Genomic DNA, 24,014 nt, shown 5'->3' on the forward strand with positions numbered 1-24,014 from the left:
CCCTGTGGCCCAGGTACACCCTGAGCAAGTTCTTGGGTGACTTTCTCGCCCACAGCCTCATGCCCACATCAGCAAATCCTGGCATTTCTGTTCTATCCGTAGGACTCCAGCTGACCCTCTATTTCCCATCAGCCCTGGCCACCAGCTGTCCTCTGGGAGAACCTAATGGCCTTGTCCACTCTTCCCACTTCAGCAGTGCCCACCCCAGGCCTGTCCTGTCCCCACAGCAGCTAGGTGGGCCTTGTCCAACCGTGGCATGGATCCCATTGCCTTCCCCCGCCTGTCTAATGTCTGCCCTTCATGTCCCCTCACTGCCCAGCCTCAGGGGGCCCTTTTCTGCCGGGCTAGCTTCCCTGCTGGACTTGTCCCCACCCTCTCTCGACTGTGCTGGGCCCCGGCCACCCTGGCTTCCTTTTTCCAACGATGCAGCCCTTCTGCCCTCCCGGAGGCCTCCTCGCTCCTGACAGCCCTGAGCAGCTCTGCCCTGACTGGACGCCTGCACCCCGGCCATCATGTCCTCTGACAGGCCTCCCTGCCCACCCACTGGAGGCTGGAGTCCCATCGTTTGCTTCCTCCACAGTGGTTGTCTGTTCATTTGTCATGTATCCTTGGTGTGTCCCTCACTATGAGGACAAGGGGCAGGCACCACGACCTTGGTTACTGTGCAGTGCCAGGGTTGGGTGCAGAGTAGATGCTCATTAACACTTGCTGAATAACCCAAGGATGAAATAAGTCAAAAAATGGAAAGAATTGATAAAGGAATGATATACCATAGAGCCAGGCGCCCTTCTTTGAAGATGCAAAGGCAGGGGATAGGACACCCATATCAGACTTCAGGCCGGCTTAGAGCCCCAGAAATGCTCCTGGAAACCTTGAGTGCTGACCTGTGGTAACCTTGAGTGCTGACCTTGGCCGAGAACTCCGCATCGAATCCGGATGCCAGCACCTCCTCCCTGGGCAATCTACAATTTGTCTGTCCTTGTTCACTGGAGGAGATAGGAAAACCCAAACAATAAAAAGAGAAGTACTTTCCCTACGGTCACACACTCACCACAGAACCCTTCTGACACCACACGTGTCCCCCACAGAGCAGCTCTCAGTGGACACTGCTCTCGACCTGGAGTTAGAGTCAGATCCCTCAGGATCTGACAAGACTGCCCCCTACTTCAGACACCCATTCCAAGTAAGAGGTTGTCACCCTGACTTCTGACTGACCCGCTCTAAATGGGGGTTCCTGTGGCTGTCTCACACAGGTTTGGGTAACTTGCCAGGATGGCTCATGGAATTCTGGGAAACACTTCACTGATGTTTGCCAGTTTGTTATCTTAATAAAAGAAATGGAAAGGATACGAATAAATAGCCAAGTGGAGAAAGAGATACAGAGGACAGGGCCCGAGCACAGGAGTGTGCCCTCATGGAGTCGGGGTTCACCATCTCCCAGCAGGTGGACCGGCCTGTCAACCTTGAGGTTTTCCACACCCCAGGGTTTGGGATTTTTTTAATGGAAGCTTCATGATACAGATATGTTCAATTATTAACTCAATCTCCAGCCCCTCTCCCCGTCCCAGAGAATGGGGGCAGGGGGGATTTGAAAAGTCCAAACTTCTGATTGTGGCTTAGTCCTTCTGGTGACCAGTCCCCACCTAGGAGTCCACCAAGAGTAGCTTCATTTGAACAAAGAATATGTTCCTATCACCTAGGAAACTCTAAGAGACTTTGGAACCCTGTGTCATTTGAACAAAAAAGATACTCCTATCGCTTGGAAATCATAAAGGTCATAGAGCTCTGTGCCAGGAACTGAGAGCAGAGATCAAATATATCTTCACTATTATATCCGTGCTATGGCTTGAATATGTCATCTCCAAATTCAGATGTTGCCAGTGTGATAATATGAAAAGGTAGGATGTCCAAGAGGAGATGAGGCCATGAGGACTGCTTCTGTGTGAATGGGATCAGGTGCCCTTAGAAAAGGCCTTGACAGACATCTCTCTTTGCCTTCTGCCTTCTGCTATGGAAGACATAGCATTTTTTCCCTCCAGAGGACACACCACAAGGCGCCATCTTGTCAGCAGAGACCTGACTCCTCAGACAAGCAAATGTCCCAGTACCTTGATCTAGAGAATTCCCAGCCTCTAGAACTGTGAATAAATAAATTTGTGTTGAAAGATTACCTAAGGGCTGAGTGGGTGGCTCATTGGTAGAGTACCTGCCTAGCATACATGAGGCCCTGAGTTCCATCTCCAGTTCCATAAAATAAAACAATAAAAATTACCTAGTTTGGGGAATTCTCTTACAGCAGCAGTAATAAACTCAGACACAATATCATTGTCAGTCATCAGCAAATGCTCGTTGAGCTCCAGCTTTGCGCAGACAATCTCGAAGGCACTGAAGATTCAGGAATTATTCCTGCTCTCACAGAGACTACGTTCCCATGGTAGGGAGTGGCTTCCAAACCAGTGAGCAAAACACATACCGACTGGACAGCAGTGAGCAGGGTTGTGGTGACATCACACCCTCAGAGGATGGTGGCCTGGGGCCAGGCAAGTTCCTCACTTTGCCTTGGTGACTTCATCTGTGAAATAGGCTAATGAGAGTTCCTCGCCATGGGCTGGGGAGGTGGCTCAAGTGGTAGCGCGCTCACCTGGCATGCGTGCAGCCCGGGTTCGATCCTCAGCACCACATACAAAAAACAAAAGATGTTGTGTCTGCCTAAAAAATAAATAAAAATTCTCTCTCTCTCTCTCTCTCTCTCTCTCAAAAAAAAAAAAAAAAAAGAGTCCCTCGTCTTAGGGCCAGGCCCTGTTCTCCTCTGTCTTCATCGCAACCAACAAAGCCCCTTGCTAATCCATGCCACTCAAGTCCTGCTCCCTGAGCTTGCTTCCTCCCACTGTCCACCCAACCCCCACTGGGCATCATGCTCTACCGCTCCTTGGTCAGGCCAGACAACACACACCTCTGAGTGATACCTAGGCAAGCCCAAACCCTGAGCTGTAGCTAGGGGTTCTGCCCTCCCTGCCACCCACACACTTTCTAGACATTCTGGGGAAGGGCTTTCTAAGTGCAGCTGCAAGGTCACTAAGAATGACTTTTCTATGGTGTCAGCAAGGGCCCAAGGACCTTACTGAGAGCCTCCTTCCTTGTTCCTGAGCAGAGCTGTTAACAGAAGTGCCCAGTGCCCACACTGTCTACAGATTTGTGTTTATGCTGTGGTTTTATCTTGGGCATAAACAATAAGTGGGCAAATTTAGCACTAGATGTACCACCAAGCTTCCTTTAAAGGTTCATGCCATTTCATTTCTTCCTCTTTTCTCTTCTACACTTTGCTCACCAAACATCCAGCCCCTGCTGCATGCAAACCCCAGGCTGGGAACAGAACAGTACTGGGAACAACAGCTGTGAACAGCAAATCTTAATATGCATCAGAGTAAAATAGGAGGGGCTGAGAATTGGGACATGCATGATGCTGCTCTGCTGGAATAAGGTTTCATCCCAACCCCTGGGGTCAGCAAATATTTCATTCCTGCAGAGTTCTTGAGCTTTGCCAGGGAAGCTGAGGTTGGAGAGAGGAATGGAATTCCAAGTACAGCAGGTATGAGGCAGACAGCAGGGTTGGGGCGAAGGCTCTCCTGGGCAGTCCTCTTGCCCTGGGAACCCTGGTCTTGGAGGAAACACAGGATGGAGGGTGTGGTGGGTTGGGGAAAACAACAGCAGTGCCAGAAAAACAACTCTGGATGCCTACCCTTGGCGGGACAGAGGCTGCCCGGGAAGCGATTCCCATTGTTTCTGTTTCCTCCATGGGGGCCTGTTTGAGAGGAGGCCATGGGCCTGCTAATTGTCAGAGTGGCCCTGAGAGCTCCTTAAGAAGTCAAGAGGAAGGCCGAATAGGAAATGGCCACCTTCAAAGATACAAAAGATAAGCAATGATCAAGTGAAACAAGCCATAATTTCGGGAGAACAATAGATTCAGAATAACAAGGCTGGAAGGGGCTAACATACCATCTACTTGAACCTCATCATTTTTGCAGAATAAGATGCCCAGCTCCAGAGAGGTGAAGTGACTGGTTTGAAGTCCACACAGCCAATAGTTCTCCTGACTCACATCAGAGTGCTCAGATTACTTCCTGGGGCTGAGAGCAGCCGGAAAAGAAAGTTCTACATGCCTTCTCCTTCCAAATGCAATTCCCAACAAGTCAGGACAACCTGCCCTTATGCTATTGATGAGCTCATAGCCCAGGGGTTCAGCAGGGCCTCCGGGTGACTGCTGCTGCACCACTTGTGACCTTGGAGATGAAGGTCAGAGTGAGACACTTAACTGCTCACCTGCATGGCTTTAAGTCCCAGATATCTGGGAGACCTGTTTCCAGCCCCAGCTAATCAGGAGAGCACACAGGTGAGGCAGTGCTCACAGCAGAAGGCGTATCCTCCCTTTACTCCTACATTTACCCAGATCAGCCATGACTCAGGCTGGACCACTGCCCTCTCTCTGCCGGCCCTGGCTGCCCCAGTACAGCCACAGTCTCTGGCTTTCTCATGCTTTGAGGCCTTTTTACATACGCTATTCCCATCGCCTGAAATCTTCCTGTCCCCAGCTCCTCCTCTGCCTGCGCAGGTCCTGCTTATCCCAGAGGCCCAGCTGGGACATCCCTTACTTTTGGTAGGCCTTCCTGAGATGGGGTGAGGTGCCTCTCCTAAGGAACCCTCTCTCCTGGCTGTACACAGTCATCACACTGGATTGTAACTGTCTGCAACTATGTGCAGCAACACACACAGTTCTTCCATGGTTTGCACTGTTGTGAGGATTCGCTCACTCTATCCTTGTGGCAGATGTAAAGTGTTATTTTGCCCATTTTCAGGCGAAAAAACTGATTCAGAGGGGTTGAGCCTCTTGCCCAAGATCACACAGTGAGTCATAGAGTCAGATTATATGAAGCCAGTTGGGAGGACAGGACAATGTGCCATCCTGATTTCTCCTTCAAGGAGAGACTATGCTGGCCAGCTGGCAGGGCCATCAGGAGACTCATTTTCATTCTAAGCCCTTTCACTTAACAGCTTCAGCAACTTAGAGGCATGCCCTTCCCAGAGTATCTCTCCATGCACCAATCAATGGGGGGTACAAAAGCTTGGTCATCTCATCTCACGGGGCCATTTTAGCTGCAGAACTCCCTAGGGGGAGGGCAGAGGCCTTTGATGGACCCACCTTATAGCTCACCTTCTCCCTGGTTCAGTCCTGCTTCCTTCTTGTGGGGTTGATTCCAAGGCTCCCCAACAGTCACCCTATGAGTCGGCTGCCACCCACAGCCATAGCTGCTTGGTTCCAGCACTGCCCCATGGTACAGGCCTGGCCTCTAGCATGGGGTCAGCACACAGCAGTGCTCAACACTGATCTGTTGAATAAAGGAGCAAATGCACAAATAAAGAGACTGTGTGGTTAAGGAACGTGCATATTCACCTTCCAGGTTCTCAGCAGCTGTTACTCAGTAAGTAGGTGGCCATCATGTTCGCCATGTGCCTTCCCCCGCTGACATCCTTGGGCTGCCCCTTTGTCCTCTGAACACATGGTACACTGGGGAGGTGCCCTTTCTGCCTACCCATGTGTTTTAGTTAGCTTTTTTGTTGCTGTGACAAAAGACCTGACAAGAACAATTTTAGAGGAGGAAAAGTTTATTTGGTGCTCATGGTTTTGCTACAGAGCTGGGGCCTTCTGGAAAACTGAGGCAGTGTGAAGACCTCCCCCACTTCAAACCCCAATTCTTATGATCAAGTCAAAGATTTCAGACATGGTGCTCAGAGGAATAGGAGTGAGTTTATTGAAGGGATAGGAAAAGGGGAAGGGGACACTTTCAAGGGAGAGGGTGGGTCCTCTCAAAGGGGAGAGAGACAGCAAGTCTCTCCTGCACTCCAATTTTATTGGGGGTCCCAGAGAAGTTTCCAGAGAGTCCTGCCCAAGCCCACTTACTGACTTTTGACTGACGGCAGGATAACCTCAGACTTTCAAGTCCCCACAGCCATGACAACTCTGGGCTACCTTGGCCCATGTTGACCAGTTCTAACAGGATACCTCACAAGATTTTATGGTTAGGAGGAAGCATCCTTATCTCCCTGAGTTTGGTGATCTGGTCTATGAAGAGTCACAAAAGTTTCCTCCTTCAGGGTGACTTGGGTTTCTCTTATCTACATTGTTTCAGGCCTGCATTTCTCCTGCAGATAACAGATAGTTTGCTGTGGAATGTGATGTAACCTGTCCACCGAAGCCAGGACTAGTTGCAGGAAAATTGCTTCTTAGAGAAGAAAACATGTGAAGGTCAGCACAGTGGGCTCATTTGATAGAATTATTCCCTTAACCTGGAGCTCCCACCATTGGCACCTGTCTGCTCCCTAACAGTTTCAGGGATCTCAGTTCATGGTTGGCCGACTCCATGGCTCTGGGCCTAAAGTGAGGCAGAACATCATGGCAGAAGGGTATGGAGGGCAGAAGCAGCTCAAGACACAACAATCAGGAAGGTGGGGGAGAGAGGGCATGAGCATTCCATTCACCTGGGGCAAATAAAAAGCCCAAAGACACACTGCCAGTGACCTACCTCCTCTGGCCACAACCTCCCTGCCTGTAGTTACCACCCAGTTAATCCATTCAAGTGGATTAATGCACTGATTAGGTTAAGGCTCTCATAACCCAATCCTTTCACCCCTAAACTTTCTTGCATTATCTCACACATGAGCTTTTGGGGAACAGGGTTTTGTTGTTGTTGTTGTTGTTTTGGTACTGGGGATTGGACCCAAGGGTACTTTTCCACTGTGCTACATCCCCACTCTTTTTATTTTTTATTTTGAAACAAGGTCTAAGTTGCTTAGGTTCTCCCTGAGTTGCCCAGGCTGACCTTGAACTTGAGATCCTCCTGCCTCAGCCTCCTGAGTCGCTGGGATTACAGGCTAGTACCCCCATACCTAGCTGGGGGACAGCTTATAACCTAAACCATAACACCGTGTTATAGATAAGGCAGTTTGGGTGTACAGAAACAAGGCTAAGGGCAAACTGGAATGAGTTCAGGGTGGAGTCCTTCTTGGGGCGGCTAGCAGAAACCAAAACCCACAGACAGACTCTCTCCTGCTCCTCAAGTAAGTCAGTCATCTCCAACCTTCACCCCAGCCCTTGATCCTGCTCCTCATGCTCCTGAGTCCTCAGCCCCACACCCTTGCAGCTCCAACCAGCAATGGGAAAGCAGCCTCTAATCCGGATCGTGAACCTGGAAAGAGAAAAACCGCTCGCTGGTGGATGGACAGGCAGGTTGCCTCTTTCCTCCCCACCCTGGTGGGGTCTCTCCAGTCTGGCTCACCCCTGAGCTCTCAGGCCTTCTTCCTTTTCCCACCAGTCAGGGACAAATGAAGAGGGGGCTGTGGGAGAAGAGCAGCTGCAGAAGGAGGACACTTAGTATCCTACCTACCAGGGTCTTAGTGAACTTCATATTTAACCTTAACAGATAAGGCTCTGGAGTAGATATCATTTGCTCTACTTCACAAAGGAATCAAAAACAAACCCTGAAATGCGAAGAAGTTAAGGAATTTGTCCAAGGTCACATAATTAGAAGATCAGAAGCCAAGTTGTTTTTTTTTTTTCTGATGCCAATACTATTCCTATTATGCGGGGGTGGGGGGGGGGTGGAGGAGTGGCTTTTGCAGCCCCTGGGGCTTTGGCATGTGGCCCCAGGATCCTGGGGTGAACAATGGAAGCCTGGTTCAATGGAAACAAAATGACTAGTCAGTGGGAACAGTAACTGCAGCTCTAGAAATAGGCAAGGCATGGAGACATTGCAAAATAAATGCAAAACCGTTCATTCAGGGTCACACATCCCCTCCCTGGCCAGCCCTGTGTCCTCCCTTATGTGCCTTGACTGTGGCAAATCAGCAGTTGAGCCATCCCAGCATCTCCAAAATCCAGAAGGTGATGGGCTGGACAGCACCTCCACTCTTTCTTGGAGTCCTCTAAGAATGTGGGTTGGCTGTAATCCCAGTGGCTGGGGAGGCTGAGGCAGGAGGCTCACAAGTTCAAACACAGGATCAGCAAAAACAAGGTGTTAAGCAACTCAATGAGACCCTGTCTCTAAATAAAATACAAAATAGGGCTGGGGATGTGGCTCAGTAGTCAAGTGCCCCTGAGTTCAATCCCCAGTACCAAAAGAAAAAGAATATGGGTTGGATGGGATTACATGTAAAGCTTCTCTTTTCCTTGTGGTCACTCAAGGTATCAAGAGTCTGAGAAGGAGTAGAAATAAGAGGCAGCTGAAGCTGACAGAAAGAGCACAGCCTTCGGTCTGGTTTCAGCATCCCCTGACCATGGCCTTGCAGTTGACTACCCTGCAACTTCCCTAAACTCAGTTTTCACATCTTTAAAACCTAGGAAATCAATGATGTTAATGAGAATGAGAGGAGAATTAAATAAAATATTCTAACACACTGCCTCACATACCTACCAGATATTGAATGCAAGTTAGTTTCTCACCTCCAATCCCACAAGCCCCAGGTCTGAGACCAGGGGAAGTAGATGGGATAAGGAGCTCTTGGGATTCTATAAATGACTCACTGATTTACGAATACAGAAAGATGGAGACACAAATTCAAGTCTAGTTTTGGATGGAAGAAGAGACGCTACAAAGAAAGTTCACAATTGACATATGTTTACTTATTTTTCTTTTCTCTCCTTCTTTCTTTTCTTTTCTTTCTTTCTTTTTTTTTTATTTGTTTGTTTCTGCTTTATTGCTGTAGTTTTTATTATTTCACAGTACTGGAGATTGAACCCCATGGCACTCTGTCACTAAGTGACATCCCTGTCCCTTCTTTATTTTTTTATTCTTGAGACAGTGTCTCACTAAGTTGCCCAGGTTGGCTTCAAATGTTCTCTTCACTCTTGAAAGAATTCAAAAAGATAAACTTGTAAACATGTTTCTCCCATAGATGCCTTCACCAAAAAAATAAAAAAAGTTCATTTCACCACTCTTTATCTTTTGTAAGCAATTCCAAATATTTCTCATAGCAAGCTAAAAACAAAACCACTCTTGATTATGAGTGAAGAAAGCAAGTGCGGGTTAGAGGTGATTTACCCTGGATTTGCAGGGACAGGGAAGGAAACATGAACCCTTTAGTCCTATTTCTTTCCAGTTCTTTGGCTCTGATTTTTATGTCTGGTTTGAACCAGATGCATTTGTTTAGATCCTTCTCACCAGGTTACACAAGAGGAATCACCTGAAAAACATCTTTTTTAAAAAGCAAAGCCAGTCCTTAAGGTGCTGAATTCTGATCTCATTTGTGTCTATAGACACAGCTGAAGTTTGGAAAGCATGAAGCACCCCAGGGGTGCAGATGTGGCCCAGGCATCCAGCCATCAAGCCTTTGTTCTCCTGTGCCCTGCTCCTCCCAGCCCCACCCCTGTGCCCCTGCAGGGCTGGGCTCCCACCAGGCTCTGGCACTGAGCCACTTAGAAGATCTGAAGAGATCTCCTTTTCCCCTTGGCTATGATGTTCAGCAGAGTGCTTTGGCTCAAAAACAACCTTGCTTCTGGAAGGGAAAAAAAAGTATTATTTTCCCACATTTCCCTATGAATGGTCAAGAGAGTTAGAATTTTATTTTATTTTATTATATTCAGGAACCATCTGGCCTTTTGGCAAAACTATGGAGCCCCTCAAATGCAGCCTTACGGGGATGCTGAGTATGTCCTCCACTCTCCCCCTTATTTGCCAGTGCGGGGTACTGGGGATTGAACTCAGGGTTAACTTGTGTGTTCCCAACACTCTGAATTAACTTCATTTCTCTGTGCTTCTGCAGAATCAGGAGTCCAAAAAAGACATGATGGGTACAAACCCCCTAACATCAGTTACTAAGTCAAACACTGTGATCACCTGTCCCAGGGACTTCTGGATGGCATAGAGGAGGTCCGAGTTCAAGTCCTCCTTCTGAGAGCTTCTTGGTCACAAATGCCAGTTGGGGCTCTCTGACCAGACACAGGGCTGGTCAGGGGCATCAGGGTGACTCCATGGTAGCTGAAGATATTGGTACCTTGCCTCTGTTTTTGCTTTAAGCCTATAGCAGGTGGGGACCCCATTACCCCAAACCTGTTCAGGTACAAAATCTAATGGCCACCCAGGGCCACTCTTCTCCTATTTACCTTCCCCACCACTAAGTCCTTTCTCATGGTTTTGTGAAGATTCAGTGAGCAGGCATGTCACATATGCCCAGCAAGGTGCTGGCACCCAGCCTCGGGCCTTGAAGATCCTCTGGCCTGTGCAACTGGGGACCACTATTTCTCAGGTAAGGTAGAGGACAGCTGTGCCAGAGCATTCTCAATGATCTCAGCTGCTTAAAGAAAATGCAGCCTCCCAGGCTCTACATTGGATTCTCCAAATCCAAATCAGAGATTCTGAAAATTTTCAGTCTTAACAGACACAGGGGCTAAGGCTTCTGTTAGCCTAGGGTCTGTTCTGCTAGACTTCAAGGGAATTGATCCTTTTGATACCCTGGTGATTCAGAGCTTCTCCTTCCATTGGCCTCTTGGAGAACAGCTGTAGTTTCCTACTGAGTTCCCCAAGGATATCTCTGCCACTGACCATCACCTGCTGTACCAATTCTCAGGCTTGGCAGGAGCTCCAAGAATCTCCCTCCAGCAAGGAAAAAATCGAGGGAGAAACCAACCTTCACACACACAAACAATAAACGAGCTGGGATTTTTATTTTCATCACAGGGCAAGAAAGGGATACAAAAGAAGCCTCTTGGTTGAGCCAGTAAAGGGAAAGCTCTAAAATTTAATTCTCAGTAGGGTGTGGCCCCAGATACCAAAAAAAAAAAAAAAAAAAAAGAGAGAGAGAGAGAGAAAGAAAAAAGAGTAATTTGCAACATGATGCAAATTCTTAAATTCAAAGAACTGATTATGAGAACATCCCGGAGCCCTGCGCACCATAGGGGAAATGACCACACAGGCTGGGAGAGGGTTTGAAGTCCATCTCTGCATACTTGAACCTGACTCCCAGGTCAATCCCTGTGAGCTTTCGACTTTTGACATTCCTGAGTTAATTCTTAACTAGGGCCAGATACGCTTGACCTTGCAGTTTTTCCAATTTGGGGGTTGGGGAGGAGCTCTTCCTTGGACAGACTTGTCAGGCAAGAAAAGGCCCCAGCAGCCCTAGTCCCTTCTTTGAAGCACACTTCCCATTCTCCTGCCTTCACTTCCTGTGACCAGAAACCCTCACAGGTCCTGACTGTCTTTCCTTCAGCCTCAGCGTTTTCCTCTACCTGGGTCTGTGTCTCCTTTTCTCCCATGCCAGTGTTAGCCAGACAAGCTATCATAATCTCACATGTGAAAATATGCCATTATCAACTTTCACCATTTGGGCTAAAACAAGACTGTTTACTCTTTTCCTCACAAATGTTCATTAGGCCCTTGTGTATCTTCAACATGAGCCTCTAGAAAGAGAAGCTGAGTCCAGCCTTAGAGCGACCACTTTCTCTTCCACCCATGCTTTTTTTCGGTCCACCTGTCTGTCTTCCTGTGTTCTGCACCTCTCAGTGCCTCCTGGTTGGGCTGGATGCATGAGGCAAGAGTGTGAAGGACTCCCTGTTATGCCCTGGGAAACCTCCTGGGGTAATGGGTTGCCACTGATCTTGTAGACAGAGCAGAACAGTTCTGGACATTTCTACAAGCAAACCCACACCACTGGCCCCAGACGGGTTTTAAACACCACCATGGCACCCTTCACCACCCAGATTTCCTTTGTTCCTACTTAGGGCCAAAGGCTCTGCCCTTTTGAGATTCCCCACCACTGAGCACCCAGACCTGACTCCTGACTTCCAGCGGTCTCTTCCAATATCCTTCTCACCCTGTTTCTACTTCCTTCACCCCTGTCTCCTACTTAATGGTTTCTTCATTTAATCTACACTTTCATTCCCAGGTTTTGTGTCTCCCTCTCTCTTTCCTCCTCCCCTGTGTTCAGGACAAAGCACCCTTCATTGGCCTGGCATAGAGGAGCAGCTGAGTAGCTGTCAGGAGGGACCTGACGCAGCTAGGAGGCCTATGATGAGCCAGCCACACATTGCTGGAGGATCTGGCCAGCTCCAAACATGTGGCTAAGCTGGTCTGGGATGAACCAGGTGCAGTCCCTCAAACCAGCTGTCCCGGCCACCCAGCCTGTGTCCAAACTGCCCTTCTCCTTTCCTCAATGCCAGTTGCTCATCTGTGCAGAGACGGGTAAAAGTGACGTGCTTTTATCTACTTTAAACAGTCATGACACAACTGTGTACACAGTTTTCAAAGCATCATAGAATTTAAAGAGACTTTCCCCACCCCCTTTCTTCCTTCTTCAAGACTGTAATTAAACTCCTGGTGACAGAGTGGTAGAGGAAAGAGATGGGGCAGAATGACTTTGGAAATAAACAGCTCCTTTGCTGTCAGCAGAAATGAGGCAGCCTAAGGCTGTAAAAGGTTCTGTCAGCCAGAACCTCTGCAGGAGAATCTAGAAAACCCTCTGATCCCAGGTCAACATATGTTTTTCCTGCTCAAAATTATCATCTGCTCATATCTGTCAAGTGTCTGTCTCCATCCTTGTCCCTGTCACCTTCACGTGAAGCTCTCACCTTTATACAATGCAAACTAACTCTAATCCCCAAACTTAACCTGACCTAATTCTCTGCAGGATTGACTACCGGATCCACCAGTGTCCAAGAGATGTGAAAAGCTCAGCAGTTGGCCGGGGATGGCACCATCAGAACATTCTTCCAATTCAACAAAGAAAGACATTTTTTTTTTCTCTTCTAAGTTTTTCTGTGAGTTCAAGTCTGAAATGCTCCTGGGTTTGCACTGTTCCGGGAGCAGAGGCTTCTATTCCTTCTTGTGGTGCCTGCGCCGGTGGCTCTTGTTAACGCACAAAGGATACCACACTGGTGGCTACTCCAAAAGGGGCAGAGTAGGCCGCTGCAAATCCTTGCAGGCCGATGACTATGTAGCGACATCCTTTGGTGATGACCTTCCCGACATTCTGTTTTAAGGAACAAAAGAGAAAAGCAAAGGGTTAGGTTAGGCCACTTTTTAATTCCAGCATGAGCCATGGTGACATACAGAAAGAATCATTTATCCTCAGTCTCCCAGGGCAAATTAGCAAGTTGCCATGCTTCTATATTGCTGGTGTCCAGTGCCCAACCCAACATTGGAACTTGTGGGGCCTCAAAACAAGCACCATCTTTGCAAGCACAACAAACTAAAACCCCACTCCTCTTCTACGTTCCAGCTAAAATTTATTGGAGCATCTGTAGACTGGGTCAAGTTCTCCTTCATGAGCCTTGTCTGAAAGCCCAGCCTCTCTGCCCCACATATTTGTCCCTTTTGTGACATTATCCAAATACTGCACGCATATAAGTCTTGTGTTTCCAAAACAATCCTATGCTTCTTGAGGGCAAAAACTGGAAAAATGCTTTCTTGGAATCTTTTCTCTCCCTCTCTGCTGGGGCTGGGGCTGGCCAAGGGACACCCAAGGGACTCAAATAGAATTGCAACAGAAAAATTAACAACTCAAGGGCTAACATTTATTGCACTGTTGTCCTTAGTCATTCTCTCTTCACCACCAAATTGTGTCATCATTCTTGGTGACGTCAGGGTCCATGAAGCTGACCTGGACCTTATCTCACACACCTTGTCTCTCAGCCCTTTGACTTTCCCAACTACAATAACCCCACTGACTGGTTTCACTTAAAATTCCTGATCCTGATCACAAAGTTTGCTCTGACTTCCAAAGCTGACTGGTCAACCCCACCATACCAATCTGGTAGGCTGTCTTTCCTCTTCTTCCACACACAAACTCCTACATCTTCCTGTCAAGTCTCCTTACCCTCAGCAACCTCCATACATTAGATGATTCCATTTCTTTCACTGCAAAGATGAGACATTGTCAGGGAACTTGTTCACCTTCCCACCACTCTCTATAAACCTACTTGTACCTGCCCATGGTTTCCCACCCCTACCTCTCTAGCCTGTGTGACACAGAGACAATAGCTCTCTTCTGGCAGGGTCATTCCCTTGACACTTGCTGTCGTCCCCTCTCCCATCATGCCTTTGGCTTTTCCTTGTCCAGCATCACCCTTCCTTTCTCTGTCAGATCATTCCCAGTAGCTTACACTGATGCTCAGGTGCTACACAGCCTGCCCCAGGTCTTTGCTGTCCTTCATGCCAAACCAACTGAAAGAAACATCCACATAAGGTCACCGCTCTGCACTCTCTATTCCTTCTTACTCTGGCTCCTGCCCCCACCTATTTGGGGGTTGCTTGGCCATCTCTAATCTCCCTGTTACCTGATCCAATAGATAACTTTCTGCCTTTCCCTTCCCTGACCTCTCAGCAGCTTCTGACATGCTTTGTAAAATAATCATTTGGCCCCATTGACCATGTTCTCTCGGTTGTCCTCTGCTTCTCAGGGACCTACTTATCCCTCTTACCAAAGATTAAAATATTGAAGGACTTCAGGACCTAGTCCTGGGTCCCCCTTTCCCTCTCTCTGCCCCCCCTTGCCTACAATCATTACTTAGGTTGTGTCATCCATTTCTAGGACTTTAAGTATCTCCAGGATGCGGATAACTTTTTAGCTCAGGTATTCAACTCTACTGGAGATCCCCACTTGTTGAGATCCTACAATCCCCTTGGCATATACTCTCCTTCCTTGCACCAAATAAATCTAACTTGGGCTACTGGCATGTCCCTGATGGCCTTTGGCTATTGGGCTTCAACAAGAAGAAAGTACAGCAGAGTTAAATTTATCCAGATGGTAAGAGGCAGACTAGAAGTTTGATGCCACAGAAATAATGCCTCAGAACCCATTCCCTTAGCCACTCCCTAACATACTTCCCTTCTGTATTGGAGGCAGTATGTATAGTTAACTGTCCACTGCCTGGTAGTGAATGGCAGCCCCATTGTTTACTTAACCTTCCTTGCTCTCAGCTTCCTCGTTTTTTACAATGGAAATATATAGCAACTACCTCATTAGCTTCTTTTATTTTATTTATTTTTTTTAATTTGTTTTAATTAGTTACACACGAAAATACAAAGACCTTGACATATCATACATTTGAACCAGATGGGATATAATATCTCATTTTTCTGAGTGTACAGGTTGCAGAATCACATTGCTCATGCAGTCACATATATACGCACAGTAATAATAATGTCTGTTTCATTCTACTATCCTTCCTATCCCCCCATCCCCTCCCCTCCCCTCCCATCACTTTTCTCTACCTAATCTAAGGTAACGCTATTCTTTTTTTCCCCCACATCTTCGTACATGTATTTTGTACAAGGATGAGGGTCTCCTTCCACCATCCATGCAATTCCCCTTCTCCCTCCCTTTCCCTCCCACCCCTCTTCCCTATGTAGAGGTAATCTTCTTCTCATGCTCTTCCTCCCTATCCCATTTTGAGTCACCCCCTTTAGAGAAGATTTGTTTTGGGGGGATTGGCTAACTTCACTTAGCATAATCTGCTCTAGTGCCATCCATTTCCCTGCAAATGCCATGATCATTAGTTTCTTAAGAAGATTAAATGAGCTTATTCCAGGAAAGTATGTGGTTTTTGGTTTTTTTTGTTTGTTTGCTTGTTTGTTATGTCTTGGTGGTGCTGGGGATGGGACCCAGCGCCTAGAGCACGCTGGGCAAATGCTCTACCCCTGAGCTGTGCCCGTAAAGGAGAGCTTAGAACTGTGCCTGACATAAGCTCCAGCAGCCTGGGTGCCCCCAATGTCAGCTAGTATAACTGTAAAATACCATTTCCTTCTTATTATTACATAGGAATTTAGATGTCTGTCAATGACATGATATGTCCATCTAAGATATTTTGCTCTTTTCGGGAAAGTTTCTTAAGAGTATATTTTCCTAGGATTTCTGGCTTACTTGAGCTTTCTGCTAATTAAATGTCAAATTCCCCCACAATAACAGAGTGAGGGCAAGAATTCTCTTACACCCATCAAGGCACCCCCAGCATGCAGAAAGATCCCAGGTGTCTCCTTTGGTACCTCTCTGGTTACACAAGGAGCTTTGGGAAAACTGGGTGCATCTCTGTCCTCTCTAGACACTGCTTGCTGGGACACTGCCTCATTAATTTCCCAGTGAGACACTGGTGTGCACGTGAGCACGTGTATGTACTTGTGTGTGTGTGTGTGTGTGTGTGTGTGTGTGTGTATCATGTTGCTAAAAGATACATCTCTATAAGTGTGTGACGATGAGAATTGGAGAATTTTACTTATATGTTTGAAACAACAACCAAAACCATGTTTTCTGGGAGAAAGAGTAATAATCGAGTGATCCTTTATATACAATGCCAGAGTATCACAATTGCCTGCCTTAAACTTGACATTTTTGGTATTTGTACATTCATTTTCCTTAACCTGATATATTTTTTAAATTGCTTTATAGCTTCATCTTTGCAATATGGGGGGGGAACCTACTAAATTAGTTCATTAACTGGAACATTGTCAAAACAAAGAATTGAGAAATATAATGCAAAAAATTATAAAGTATCAACTTCCATTTTAATGTCATTCAGGGAACAGATTTGGGATTTTTTTTTTTTTTTGGTACTAGGGATTGAACTCAGAGGCACTTAACCACTGAGCCATCTCCAGCCCTTTTCTGTATTTTATTTAGAGACAAGGTCTCACTGAGTGCTTAGGGCGTTGTTAATTTGCTGAGGATCCTCCTGCCTCAGCCTCCTAAACAGCTAGGATTACAAGCATGCCCAACTGTGCCCAGATGGGAGTCTTTGATTTGAGTAAAATTAATCTCTCAGAGGGGCACTGAGGGAGCCTTTGTGTGCCAGGCTGAATAATGGCCCCCAAGATGCCCATGTCTTAATTCTCAGAACGAGTATATATGACTCTATTAACTTACATGGCAAAAGAGATTCTTTTTTTTTTTTTTTTTCAGAAATGATCTTGAGATGGGGAGGTTATCCTAGATTATCCAGGTGAATCTCATCTTTGTGCTGGATGTGGAAACCAGAGCCTCATACATGCTGGGCAAATCTGCTACCACTGGGCCACATTCCCAGCCCAGGAGAGTGTCCTTTTAAAGAGAGACGTAGGAGGACTCAGACAGAAGGCAATGTAATGATGGAAGCAGAGAGGGAGACTTGAAGAGTTTACACTACCCACTTGGCAGATGGAAGAAGGGGGCTTCTGGAAGCTGGAAAGGGCAAACAAATGAAGTCTCTCCTGGAGCCTCCAGAAAGAAGCAGCCCTGATGATTTTAGTTCTGCAAGACCAAGTTGAGATTCTAGCCTCCAGAAGTGTAGGAGAATAAATTTGTTTGGTATTAAGTCATGAAGTATGGGGTAATTTGTTACAGCAGCCATAGGAAACTAATACAGGTAGGAGGGCTTTCTGCAGGCTCATTCGCATTGAATCCATTCCTAGTGAGACCCATTCAGTTTCAAAAAGGAAACCATCTGGGCTGGGGATGTGGCTCCCCTGGTGTGTGTGGGGCGCTGGCTTGGATCCTCAACACCACATAAAATAAAATAAACATATTGTGTCCACCTAAAACTATATATATATATATATATTTTTTTTTTTAAAAAGGAAGCCGTCTATCCTCAAAGATCATTTTCTCTGAACACAAAGATCAAGTATTCAGTTGTGAAATGAAGTCAGGATCTAAGCACCAGCCTTTGGTTGGTAGTCAGTGATTTTATTCTGAGTTAGAACTTACTTAAAAACCCATAAGGAGCTGGGTGCACATCCCAGCAACTCAGGAGGCTGAGGCAGGAGGATCACAAGTTCAAGGCCAGGCTCAGCAATTTAAGAACTAAGTAACTTAGAGAAACCCTGTCTCAAAATAAAAAATAAAAATGGCTGAGGATGTGGCTCAGTGATAAAGCGTCCCTGGTAACAAAAGAAGAAGGAGAAGGAGAAGGAGAAGGAGAAGGAGAAGGAGAAGGAGAAGGAGAAGGAGAAGGAGAAGGAGAAGAAGAAGAAAACACAACAAAGAAAAACCGAAAAACAGCCACCTCTCCTCTACCCTCCTAGATGATAATAGTCAAGAGTTACAGAATCCTTGCTAGAAGCCTGGTAGAGTCTCCGACTTCTTTGTGGATTAACGAATTTATTCTCACTACTACCCTATTATTATCTCATACTACAGATGTGGATACCAAGGCAGAGAGGGAAGCATACATAGCCTGACACCAGTAGGTAACCAGGTACACCTTTTCTGCTTGCTTTCTTTTCTTCTTTTTTTCCTTTTTCTTTTTGTGGTGATGGGGATTGAACCCAGGATTTAACACACAATACACTAGGCAAGTACTCTACCACTGAGTTAAGTCACCAGCCTAAAACAAGGGGCTATTCCTAATGGCTTCTATTTACCTTCTCCAACACCCTCCTACCTACATGATTAACAAAATAGAATTACTTTTCTCACCTACACCTCCCCCTTGTTGTTCCCAAGGGTATCTGAGAAAGGCAACCTGTATTATTATTATTATTATTTTTTAAGTTTACGGTGCTAGGGATCAAACCCCGAATCCCCCACAGATTAGGCAAGTGCTCTACCCCTGAGCTATACCCCCAGGCACAAAGTGCTATGTTAAGCTAAATTCTGAGGAGTTCTCCTTCTGATGCCCACTGATCCTGCACAAGAAGAGGCCAGGCCAGACTCAAGTCCTAGCTCTCTCTCCTGCTCTCTGGCTATGGTGGACTTGAACAAATAGCTTAACTTCCTTAAACTCCAGCTTCCTTCGCTACAAAACAGGGATAATCACAGCTTTCCAAGGTTGCTGAGAGGATTCAGAGGTTCTGCATATAAAGTACAAATCAGGGTACAGGCACCCTGGAGGAACACAACAAATGTATGTTCCTACCTTTCTAATGCTCAGCAAATAGCATTTGAATAACAATAAATGCACTATATGCATGTTATTATCGTTACTTAAAAATCTACTGGGAACATTAATCTCCAGAAGAGTCCCAGGAACACAGGCTTCCAGAAGGCTGGACCAACTCAGCATTAGGGTCTAGCCCTAGGAGGGACTAGGGGGGCAGTCTGGGAGTGTGAGCCACCCTTTCATGTTCCACAAAGGCAAACACTTTTCTTTAAATAGAAGCAGGAAGGGGCTAGGGTGAGGGATCTGAGAAGTTAACAGGAATAGGAATTGAAAGAAAATGTGTTTGTTAATAATATAGAGTTATTTGTACATCATTCCTTATTCTACTGGACCGAAGTAAGAAAATGTCACCTAGTGACCAAAGCAGCTAAAAATTACCTCCTATATTCCTAGCTGAGCCTTAGTTGTTCTCATGGCTTTTCAGCAAAAAGAGATTGCAGTTCTCTTCCTCTTTGTTGGAGACTGGAACCCTTTCAGTGGGCTCTGGGAAAGTGGAAGACAAAGTCTCTCTTTTGAATCCCGACATGGGAATGTTATCTCCTTTGGCCTCCTGGATCTACTGAACTAGCATGTAGCCTTCTAGAGCTTTCGCATATATACTTTTTTGTTTCTTCCACCATGGGTAACATTCCTTTTCTGTCAAAATATTTTTTTTTAATTCAGGGAAAATTCACATAACATAAAACTAACCACTTTTAGTACAATTTAATGGCACTTAATACATTTACTTCTGTTTAATTTCAAAACAATGTCATCATCCCCAAAGGAAAGCACACACTCCATTAAGCAGTTATCTCTACTCCTTCCCCAAGTTCCTGGCACCCATCAATCTGGGTTCTCTTTCTTTAGATTTACCTATTCTGGATTTTTTTTTATAAATGGAATCAAAGAAATGTTGTGTAACCTTGAGGTCTGGCTTATTTCATTTAGCACCATGTTGTTTGAGCATCATCCATGTGGCAGCATACATTTAGCACTGGTTGAATGATATTTCACTCAATGTACATATCACACTTTATTCATTCATCCATGATGGACATTTGGTTGTCTTTACCTTTTGGCTATTTGGAAATAATGTTTCAATGAACATTTGTGCATAAATATTTGAGTAGCTGTTTTCAATTTTGTTGTTGCTGTTGCTGTTGTGTTATATACCTAGGAGTGGAATTGCTGGACCACAGAATAAGTCCATTTTAGCTTTCTGAGGAGCTTCCAAATTGTTTTCCACAGTGGCTGCACCATTTTACATTGCCACCAGCTGTGTACAAGGGTCCTAATTTCTCTGCATTCTCACAAACATTTGTCATTTTACATTAAAAAAAAATAGCCATACTCGTGGGTGTGACTGGTAATTCTTTGCTATTTGGTGAAAACTTAACTAATCCTTCTATGTCCAGTGTTTACTTCACCATGATTGGAAGACTTGCCTGGATTTTACTCATTCTCATTAGGAACCGCTGAACTCCATGAAGCTCCACAGTAATGCTCCAGTTATATCAAGTCTCCCTTGGAGGCTGTGGGTCCTCTAGGGCAGGGCTCCATTGTTTTCAATTTTGCATTTCTAGTACAGGCACAAAGCCTGGAACAGAGTAAGTATCCCCCAAACATCAAGTGCTAGCCCCTGAGCTGAGGATTCCATATCCTCAGCCTACCAGCTAAGAGGCAAATGCTGGATTCTTTGGGCTCAAGATTAACCCTGGCATAACCTCCAGACTCAAAGTCCCAACTTTGTAGTTTTAATTAATATATATTTAGCCACTGTCTGCTTGTGTACTGCTTCCAAAGCTGATGACATACCTTTCAGAAAATGATAAACCTAAGCTCTCTGTGTGGAGACTGAAATACTTCAGGTTTGATAAGAGATCACTAAAGGCCACAAATATCTGGACAATAAATTAGGTGGAGCACATGGCCTTTGGCCAGGACACAATGAGTTAATTCGTGATTCTTTTCTAGATCAAGGGAGACCTTGTCTAGATCAAGGGAGCTTGATCAAGATCAAGCTTCTGCGGCTTCCCTAAGGGGAACTGGTAACTGACTTTGGGCTTTGATCTTTGGGAAGGATACTGTCATTCAGGGCCATCTCCATGTTTCCCTTCCTCCTCCTGAACCTCTCCCTCTCCTCCAAGGCAAATAGCAGAAGGCCTCGGAGTACAGACAGAGTTGGTCTCAAAAGTAGACTTAACAGGTGCCTATGAACTTGTCGAGCATCCAGGACCCGGAAATAACCCTGGAGTTTCAGGAGAATAATCCAAACATTTCTCAGCTAGTGGGATATCATGGTGAGGAGGTTTCCAGAAAACATAAACTTGGCTGGAGCTCCCTACTTCACAACTGGGTCACCTCCTCCAAGTCATCTAACTGCGCCAAAGCTTCAGTATGTGCATCTGTAACACAGAACTGATTCTTGTCCTGCGCAAGTAAAATAAGAACCCTCTTGGGCAAAACCCTTTGAGAAGGTTATTCACCACCCACCCGTAGAAGGTAGTGGGCACCAGGCAACCCCGCGCCAGCCTGGATCGAGTATGTAACCCCACTCGCCTCTGGTGAGGGAGTGGGGCTGAACGGAGTTGCAGGACACCCCAGATAAACTGAGTCGCGACAGACCATCGCAACCGACTCCCGCTCTCAGCTGGTCCCTGCAGACCCCCGGCTGAGAGAAGCGCCAGAGCCCATCCGGGCTGTGCTTGTGCGGGGGTGGGGGGCGCAGGCAGGGGCGCCGCAGCCCCGATCCCGCGGACAGTGGCAGTCTCAGGTCCCTACCTTGCCGTACTTCTTCAGCTTCTGCCGGTACTTTTTCTTGGGCTTCTCGCCCGGTGCCGGCTCCTCCAGCGGCTCGTAGCGCTCGGGCAGGACGGCGAGGTGCACCCTCCTGGCGCTGCGGTTCCCCGCGCGCCGCCCGCCCGCCTCGCTCTCTGCGGCTTCGTCCCCGCACTCCAGGTGCTCCAGGATGGCGTCCGTGTCCTCGTCCCTCTGGGTCCGCGCTCGTCCCAGGGGCCCGCGGAGAGGGAAGCTGTTCGCCGCCTTATTTCGGAGTCTGGCTCCCACCGTCATGATGTCGCTTGCCCCTCCGACGAAAGTCTAAGAGCGAAGACGCCAACCTTTGCTCCCAGTCCGCTCCTTCACACCCGCCTCCCGCCCCAACCGGGTCCCCGCGGGGGACTTGGGTCACAGCGTCCCCTGGCGATGGGGTTCGGGATTACGGCGATTTCGCCCGGGATTGACCCGTCCAGGTGGCGAGCACGGGAGCCCGACCGCCTGCATCCCACCTGTTGCGCAAAGAGGTGCAGAATAAACGAAAGCTCAGTGACAATGCACGTAGAGAACACGCTTAACCGTACTTACAACGAAATGAATGAACCCCAAACAAGGAGACTCTATTTGCCTACATTCAAGATTGTGATAGAGCTGATTCATGAAGACCACAGCTCTGTCAAGGGTGTGAGGAGAGGGTCATGATAATAATAGGATATTAATGGGAATGCATATTGATGGCAAATCTTTGGGATAAGAAAATGTTTATCAAGTGCCAGAAAAGTCCATATTTTTCTAAGACGTATTCAGAAACACCAAACAGTGTGTCCACAGCGTTCATCACAGTGACACAACATGAAAAATTGAAGCAAGCCAACAGGGATGGGCAAGCTCGATTCTAGTGCGTATGACAGGATATGTAATGAACTTAAAATCATGATTTTCAGGATATCACTCTAGGAGATATGCATTGTCAGTGTACTATGAAGATCAGCCCCCTTGGAAAGCCTGGAGGGGTGGTGGTGACGGTGGTGGGTTGTGTTTTTTTGTTTGTTTGTTTTGTTTTCGTATTGAGGATTGAGCCCAGGGGTGCTTTGCTTTACCACTAAGCCACATCCCCAGCCCTTTTTATTTTTTATTTTAAGACAGGATTTTCCTGAATTACTGAGGCTGGCCTCGAACTTGTGATTGCCCTCCCTCAGCCTCTCCAGTCTTTAAGATTACCAGTAACATCCCCCACATCCCCCACTGTTTTGTTTATGAGACCAGTTTCTCCCCTGTTGCCCAGGCTCAAGCTGCCCTCCTACTTCGGCCTCTGGAATAGCTGGCACTACAGGTGCTGGCCACCTGTAGAACAATTGAAAACCAATCTCCAATAGACTCTTGTTACCAGCTTTTACCTTTCTTTTTATGTGGTCCAACATCTCTGAATTGTGGGGAATATGGAAATAAACATAACATTAACTTAATAAATATTTTAACATTAAAGTTGGAATAAATTTAAAAATAATTTGGATATCTTGGTATAAGTATGTGAAATGTTTATGTAATTTAGCATATTAGAATATAAAATTAGTTTGGGTATTCCTATATAAAAGTACTTAATTTAGATTTTCTTAATTGACAAGTAATAAATGATTTAAATTATATTTAATATTTTAAATATACATAAGCTCTGTAAAATACTATTCCATATATATAGTTCAATTTAAGGTAAAAGATAAAAATACATATAATTTTATGTATTTAGAAAAATTACATAGACTCTTGTTACATAATTGAAGTACTTGAGGACAAAATCAAATATTAAGTTTGTAAAAGTTGCTTAAAATGTTTAACAGAATTAAATTAAGTAAATGGTATCTTCAGACACACACACAGGGATTGTGAAATTATTAATTTGTAAATAGTTTAAAACAATATGGTATTGAATTTTAAAAATCAAGGGAAAGTAGATTTGTGGATCTTTAAGTTTACCTAAAGCAACTATTAATTTTTAAACAAATAGATACCCTCATAGTCCCTTTTCTTTGTATAAAAATGAACCTCAGAGATGCCCAGACCACTTATCAAATGAAGACAGAGGTAGAGAAATGGCAGGGTCTAACGTGTTTTGTCTATACAAAATACTGTTCAACTATCACAAGGCAAAACCCTAGAACAAGTGAAAACCAATCTCCAGATTAAAACTCTCCTACTGGAATCATCAGTGATTGAGCAGGATTCAAGATGTAATCAGAATCCATCCATATGTTGTTTTCTGTTGTCTTTTTAGAAGTTATTCCTGCCCAGTGTTTCCCTTGCTCCTGAGTGGAAATTTAGACAGTCATATAGTGTTTCTGCTCCCATTGAAGTAATAAAAATT

The 24,014-nt window shown here is 46.0% G+C and overlaps 1 protein-coding gene across 1 annotated transcript; it reads right to left on the reverse strand.

Annotated features, from left to right (window-relative positions):
- Nucleotides 1-10,690: 10,690 nt before the first annotated feature.
- LOC308651571 (required for drug-induced death protein 1) lies at nucleotides 10,691-22,020 on the reverse strand. The gene is made up of 2 exons (XM_081298845.1): nucleotides 21,659-22,020; nucleotides 10,691-13,014 (listed from the first exon to the last, which is right to left on the reverse strand). Exons 1-2 carry the CDS (start codon nucleotides 21,947-21,949, stop codon nucleotides 12,895-12,897), a joined length of 411 nt encoding a protein of 136 aa, XP_081154971.1. The 5' UTR covers nucleotides 21,950-22,020; the 3' UTR covers nucleotides 10,691-12,894.
- Nucleotides 22,021-24,014: the final 1,994 nt, after the last annotated feature.

The sequence above is a fragment of the Spermophilus citellus genome (assembly GCF_964194105.1).
Source record: "Spermophilus citellus genome assembly, chromosome: 6".
Taxonomy (NCBI): domain Eukaryota; kingdom Metazoa; phylum Chordata; class Mammalia; order Rodentia; family Sciuridae; genus Spermophilus; species Spermophilus citellus.